Source organism: Gekko japonicus, unplaced genomic scaffold (assembly GCF_001447785.1).
Source record: "Gekko japonicus isolate JY-2015 unplaced genomic scaffold, Gekko_japonicus_V1.1 scaffold730, whole genome shotgun sequence".
In the NCBI taxonomy this organism is placed as follows: Eukaryota; Metazoa; Chordata; class Lepidosauria; order Squamata; family Gekkonidae; genus Gekko; species Gekko japonicus.
The window spans coordinates 816,974-824,426 of record NW_015164689.1 but is presented as its reverse complement, the minus strand read 5'-3'; the positions used below and the strand labels follow the sequence as shown (position 1 = coordinate 824,426).

At 45.9% G+C, this 7,453-nt stretch overlaps 1 protein-coding gene across 1 annotated transcript in view; it reads right to left on the bottom strand.

Annotated features, from left to right (window-relative positions):
- The window catches only part of LOC107108847 (outer dense fiber protein 3-like), an 18,161-nt gene extending 13,192 nt beyond the window's left edge, over positions 1 to 4,969 (bottom strand). The window contains exons 1-2 of the mRNA XM_015409369.1: positions 4,861 to 4,969; positions 91 to 288 (exon numbers count right to left, since the gene is read on the bottom strand). Coding sequence (XP_015264855.1) covers positions 91 to 288; positions 4,861 to 4,969 — 307 coding nt within the window. The remainder of the gene's footprint in view (positions 1 to 90; positions 289 to 4,860) is intronic.
- Positions 4,970 to 7,453: the final 2,484 nt, after the last annotated feature.

The following is a 7,453-nucleotide window of genomic DNA, read 5'->3' as shown; positions in this document are numbered from 1 at the left end:
AGAATCATTCTGACTGCTGCACCACAATCTGTCTCAAGTAAGTCAGTGGATACAGTAAATGGAGACCTGATATGGAAGAATATCACTCACCAGGGCCTGGTGTCGTCTCCACTTTTACTCTGGGACGCCCAGCCATTGTGTAAGCGGGAGAACTTTTCTTCCCTCTGTGAGTCATAGAGGACTGCACAGGGTAAGGACCCGGAAAGCACTCTTTACTGATCAGGGGCTTTGTCCCATGCATACTGTAGGCAGGGGCTCTCCTTTTGGTTGGGATGTGCGACACAAAACCTGGAGAGAAAAAACAGGGATGCGTTTCATGCAGAAGTTTAAGAAACAAGGAGCTTGCCTGGCCTTGACTCAGGGCACCAGTTAATCTATCTGACTGGTAGCAGTTCTCCAAGATCTCCGCAGAAAGGGTCTTTCCTTCCCAGCCCTGCTCCCTGAGATCCTTTAACTAGAGATATGTGGTTTTTAAAAAATGCCTTAGCACTGTAGCTGCGATTCAAATTACCATCTCATATTGCTACTTTTGAAGTTTAAATTGCACATCTGGAGATCTAGTGTCAGATCCTCAACAGTGTCGACGGATAATTTTAAAAAAATGTTTTAAGGCTTCCTCTGTGTAGTAGAGGATATCGGGGGAAGGGGCTACCTAAACCTTTTGTCCTGCTGCACTGTTTTACTACACATGGGCAGAGATAATTCACATGAGGGTCATTCAAAAGCAGTGACCCATGGGCTGGGGTGCAGGGAGTATTCCAGCCTTCACTACTGTGTGCTACTTAAACAGGGGAGGTGTGGTAATAGAGTTGCCAGGCCATGAATTCTCACTAGCTGTTCCACTTGATAGGAGCTTACATTCTTGACTCTTCAAACACCACACACAGTTATCTGTACTTTATTATCTTCTTAAATTTGTTAGTTCTTGCTACTTTTTATTACAAGAAAGTTTATGTTAAAAAAATTGTGACAAGTTTCTCATCCATATGAATATCTTTTGGCCCTCAACAAGACGCTTCATCTTTGAATTATATCTTCACTTCTGTGAAGCCGGACATTCTTGCCATTTTCAGATGCTTCTGCACCTGGACCTCAGCACGTAATATCCATCGGTTAGACAGCTTCTGATCTACAAAGGCCATATTATTGTCTTACTCCAATGTTTATTGTTGCTCTCCAAAGCTCAGGGCCGGCTCCAGGTTTTTTGTACAGTAGGCGAGGCTACCTTCTGGTGCACCCCCGCAGCAGCCGCCAAGTTGCCCCCGCGTAGATCCCGGCTGGCTCCTGCGCCCCGAGGGTCACTTCTCCTTCTCCCCCCCACGGGCCTTCCTCTTGGGGCGCTCTGGGCCTCCTGGACAGCGCTCAGATGCGCAAGCAACAGCCAGCCACTTTCCAGTCCCCTCCTCCCCTGGCACCAATCGCAGCCCCGTCGGGGTCTTGCAGGGCGACGTCATCAGCCCCTTTGGGCAGGGTGTGGGGCAGAGGAGACTGCAGCGAGGACAGCTCTCTCCAGGAAAGCTGCACGGTGCACCCCCTGCTCCCCCGCCCCATTGGGAAGCCCCATTGGGAAGCGAGGAAAAGCCACTTCAGGCCTCGCGGGAAACCTCCCCCTCTCTTTTGCATTCCCTGGAGAGGAGCCGAAGCTGGCCAGAGGCTCCCCAGGGACCCAGGGTTAGGGTGGTGGGGGGATGCTTTTCTTCGCCTCCCCAAACAGTGCTGCTGAATTGCAAGGGAGGTGCGCCCTGGGATGCTTTGCTTCCTGTGTGGGGCGAGGAGGGGACAAGGCTGGCTGGCCAAGGGAAAGGGAGCCCACCAGCGGGACACGCGGCCCAGGGCCTAATGGGGAAGGCAGGGCGGCAGGCAGGCCAGAGTGGCGCCGTTGAGCCAGCGCCCTAGGCAACGGTCTAAAATTTGTCAATGATGGGCCGGCCCTGCCAAAGCTATTCAATTCTGGGTCTCTAACCTCCCTTTTGACATCTTTAGCTGAGAGGCTAGACCTGTTCTACTTCTGGTGTGCAGAAGCATCCTCCATAATCTCTTTTTGTCAAGACCAGCAACTGTTCCCCCATATTCATGGCCGTATGCATGACCAGCTGACCTTGGGCCAGTCACAGTTGTCTCAGAACTCTCAAAGCCCCACCTGCCTCAGAAAATAGCTGTTGTGCGAAGAGCTGCTTTGAGACGCCTTAAGGCAGATTAAAGTGGGGTATAAAAATCACCTGCTCTTCTTCTTGTTTGTGGCCAGATTTTTCAGGACATTACTAACCAGGGCTCTAGTCGGGGGGGAGCTCTCAGGTACGGAGCTCCGGAAGAGAACCTCTAGGGGGCGGGGCGGTCACGTGGTGAAGCCCCGCCCCCTTCTTTACCCCGCCCTCTGCTTCGATCCTCATTCCGTTTGGGAATGAGGATGAAGCAGGAGGGTAAGTAGCCGGGCCTTCTGACACACTTCCGGTGATGTCAGGGGGTGTGGCCTTCTGTCACTTCCGGTGATGTCAGGGGGCGTGGCATATGCAAATAAGTTATGCTAATGAGTTATGCTAATGAGCTCCGGCAGCTCTTTTTCTACCCCTGTTACTAACAATGCTCCCTCTAAGCTGTGGAGTCTTGTGGGCAAAAATTCTACTTTGTGAGGTACTGGCATTAAAATTGTGAGCCAGCGATTTGGCTGCTGCATAAATCAGTTTGTTCTGGAGCTGTCCTTCCTCAGCTAAGACAAAAACGTGCGAGCTGGAGGCTAAAAAACTGTGAGCTAGCTCACACTGACTCAGCTTAGTGGGAACTGTGATTACTAACTGTTTTCACACCCTGCCATGGAACTGTAAACTGGTCTAACTGTACAACAGAATAATCAGATTACTGCTTTGCAACCCAAGCCACCTGTAGCACATGTTGAATTCAACCTGCAGGCTGGGTTTAATTTTCAGTCAGGTAGAATTGTCCTGAGGCCTCTCTTTTGCATGATTATGAACTCTGTATTCAGAGAGGCTTTGTACCTGCGCTTCTGGGGAGATTGAGATGCTGACACATCTCCTTTTGTTTTGTTCTCATTGGTTAGCTCTTAGGTCATATTGGCTATATCCAATTTTATCTCAATACCATCTTCCACTGGAGCCATGGGTGGTCTTTTATCTGCTGACAGATACTGACCTGACAATCACCACTTCAGTAGCAAAATACTTAGCTATTACAATAGCACTGAAGCGTAAATAATTGCTGCTAAAGGGAGGTGTGCACTTTTTGATTCCAATTGTTTTCAATTGTTTTCAATTTTATGACTGCAGTGTCTTATAGTTTCATATTTTAAACCTTTATACAGTTTATATTTTAATTGGATGTGAAATGTTAACAGTTTTAAACTCCTACATTGGTATTTTACATGTTTGTTGTATTCTGTGGGTGTGCTTGAGACCATTGGTCATGTGAGCTAAATAAATAAAATTGAATTATTGCATGATTAGTGTAGGAAGGAGGTATGCATAATGCAGCGGTAAGTTTGCTGACTATTGATGGACCTGATCTGTGCGGGATGTTTTTCAGGTTTCTATTTTTTGGGTCAAAAGGGTGCTTTCAGGAGTCAGAGAGAAATTTCTCCAAACCCCCTTAACTGTCAGAAAGTTCGCCTTTTTTATCCTCTTTGCATCATTTCCTCTGCTTACTCAGATCACAAGAGTTGGGCAAGGAGTTCTGCCAGACCGCCCGAGAAACCCAAAACAGGCTCCTAGTTTGCTCCTCTAGCATTTGAGATTTCACAAGGCATCGCCCACATAATTCTGAATTATCTTCATAGTTTTAAAGATTACAAAGTTCAGGTAAAAAAAAATGGAAACAGATTCTCAGGCTACTAAAGCCTTCACGCAGGCATTTGAGGAAACGACCGATGCCCCACTTTTTCTCTTTTTTGCTACCACGTGTTTACCAGTCTGATGTTTCACTGGACTGTTACACATCGTGATAACAGGACTGCAGAATTCACACAGTCCTGATTATCAGGGGTCATTTCGTAGAAAAAGAGGTGCAGGAGCTCATTAGCATAACTTATTTGCATAACTTATTTGCATATGCCACACCCCCTGACATCACCAGAAGTGTGTTAGAAGGCAACACCCAACGCTCAGGCTCCACTGGACTGTTTTGGATTGCTAGCTATTGGGGGGGGGGGACGCACAGATCTGCCCTCACAGAGGAGGGAGAGCTTGTACCTGAAGGCGGGCTGGGGGGGGGGCCTCTGCAACTTACCTGGCTGCTTCTTGCTCCTCGTGGCCCAACTGAGGGCTGCTGGGAGCAGGGGGCGGGGCTTGTTGCATGTGCCCACCCCCTGGGCTCCTTACTGCCGGAGTGCCGCTCCTGTGGGCTCCCGCAGGAAATGAGCCCTGCTGATTATAATCCAGATAATTGCAGGGCTCTGTTGGACTGGACAAGTGCAGGGAGGGGAACTCAGGCTAGAGCCCCTTGCGTCAGGAATCCGTGAGGCCTGACAATCATAGAATCAAAAGGTACAGATAACTGTGCCATTTCCTAAACTTTCAACTGGAATTAATAACAAATAGGCGCCAAGTGAGAGACTAAGTTATCACAGCAGGAAAATATTACAGGCAAAGTCTACCAGGGAATGGTCCCAAACAAGGGCGATTGGAATAAACGCAGAATCTCTCTTGAGCAATTCTCAGTCATTTCAGGGTAACTTGCCTTGTGCAGAAAAATTTCTCCAACAATTGTTCTCAAAATGCAGATGTTTCAGCAGAACATGACACTTCTTACAGATAAAAAGAAATTAACTGGACTCCTATATATTACTTTAATGTAATGAATGAAACAAGGTTTCTTTTAAAACAAGACTCCAGTCCCCCCCCCCATTTTTACCTGTTGCTCCCTGTACATAGTACTTGGGCCCAGGACTGGTAAATTGGGCCATGACTGGACCTCTTGGACGATGAGGCCTCCATGTTCCCACCCATGGTACTTTACTCATGATGAAAGCCGCTTATTCCAAGTCCTAAGAAAGGAAAGAATGCAGAGTTAATTCTTTTAAAGCCAAGGTTGGATAGCTCCTTCTGTACAGAAAAATGTAGGATTCTGCACTATAGCTGACGGGATCTGTGTCTAATCTATTATCATGTCTATTAACATGAATGTGAAGTGTTGTTCTATACAGCTTCAGGCTATTTCTCTGGGCTCTGGTGCTGCTAGACATGTCAGGAGTTAAACAAGTATGTCTTCTCTCCATACACTACAAGTAATATTCTCTTTTCTCTTTACCATGTCAGTGATAGTAAAGCTTTTAGAAGGCTCCAGTACTAACATGGGCGCTTTCCAGAATGCAGCCGCCTTTCGGGTGTTCATTGGTGTTGTGGCAGTTCGGATGATCACGCTATTGCTGCAATCAATGCACACTTACGTGTCTTCTTCGTTTCCCCCCTGTCAGTGTTCCATCTGTTCATATTGTGGATCGGTGTTCTGGGTTTTTATTCCCTGTGTGTGTGTGTGTGCGCACGCGGGCACATGTGCTGAAGCATTGCAGTGCTTCATTAGCCTCAAGGGGGCGAGAAATCCCCTTAAGAGTACATTTCCCGCCCACCACACCACACCTGAGAGTTGTACCTGGTGTACATGTCTCATCCCTTTTGGGTTGCCTTTTTTCCTGCTTTTTTCTCTCATTGGCTCCCCCCCCCCAGCATTTTGAATTCCTTTCCATCAGCACACAGTTCACAACAGCTTGTTTCCTTCAATTACACATTTTCGGGGTAGCTGTATGCAGTACAAAATGTATTTGAAAAAGGTGCCCAGGAACATGCTAGAATCTGCTCTTGAGTGTGAATGAAGGCAATTACTGGCTGCTGGTGTCAGGTCTCCCAGTGGAAATGAACTTTTGTTTCAGCACAGGCACCCTTCAGCACTGAAACATTGAAATGCTGGCATGCAATTTTTAAAAAATCACTACCCAAACCCACCCTTTCTGGGCATGTTTGGGCAACAATCCATGAGACGGAAAAAACTGTTCACATTTTGAGCAAGGGTCTATCTTCTAATTCATTCCACAATGGAAAGAAAAGGTTTAGGAAATGGGGGGGGGGGATGAGGAAAAACCAGGATGGCACGGGGATGTTAGCGAGGTTGTCTGGATACAAGGGGGCGTGGGGGGGAAACGGTAAGGGGAATGCAGATAGAACATTCAGGCAACCTGGAAAACACCATCTATGAGTTCATAGCAATACTCATACTTCTTTGTAGGACGAAGCATGAAATAAAAAACTATTTGAAGCGGCAAATAAAATGCAGCCAAAGTTTTAAAAAAGACAAACATTGTAAGATCTATAAATCAGGGTTGTCTGAAGAAGAAAACGAAAGCTAAGAAGAAATCTAAGTGAAGATCTGAGATTATCTACGTTGACATTTAACTTACTTATATTCTCAACCAGATGTGATGTAATATCAAAAATGCCTTTATGTTCTTTCTTTTTGAACACTTTTATTAGATTTTGAAGAATTGAATGAAATTTTTAGCATGTAGACATATACTTAAAGCATTTGATTAGCCTATCATAGGTTCTTGTTACCCTCTTTGTAGTTTTAGTTTTGTAGGGTATAGTCTTTGTAGTGTGTAGGAAGAAAAACAATAAAAAGTATTAAAAATATAAATCAGCGTTGTCAAACTCATTTGTTATGAGGGCATCTGACATAAATGTCACCTTGTCAGGCTGGGCCATGTGTGCCATAAAACATAATGCCAGGTACCAGAGATACAAACTTGTTGGAATTGCAAGTTGCTTACACTTCAGTCATTACAGAGTTAAATGTTGTTTGTTAGGAAACAGGATGTTACGTTACATAATGTATTCAACAGCAGGAAAGTTTGTGGGAGTTGTTTATCCTAATGAAGTGACCTGTAACCTTTGTATTGGTCAACTAACAACTTGTTTGTGGAAATGCTTTGATCTAGCATTAATGTATTCACAAGGTTTATGGCCCTTTGTGTGAACCAAAGAGGTTCTCCTCTAGAAGCCAAGACAGTTAGAAAGATGTGGCTGTTAGCATATAGTACTGAAAGTAACTGCAAGTATGTAACCTTTTATTTTATTTCTTTTATCCAAAGTACCTTACCCATGTTTTATTTTGTTTTATAGTAAAGATATTTTTTTCTTTTACCAAGTGTGTGCTCTTGTGTTTGCAATATAACCATCGACCCTGAATCAAAGAATCCCAACAAAACTTTATAAAGGACAGCAGCTGATGAGCTCTGAGTTGGTGTGTCCTCACCGCAAGGCCCCATGAACTAGAGAGAGGGATGCAGAGGAAAACCCATAGGGGCAGACTGGAGAGCCAACAGTGCTGTGCTAAGCAGATGCCCCTGTGCTGCCCGGAGGGCTACAAACCCCTTCTCCAGCCTGCTTCTACCACCGATGCTGTGAGCTCGGGTGAAGCGGCTGGGTGTTGCAAGCTCCCCCCTGCCCCCAAG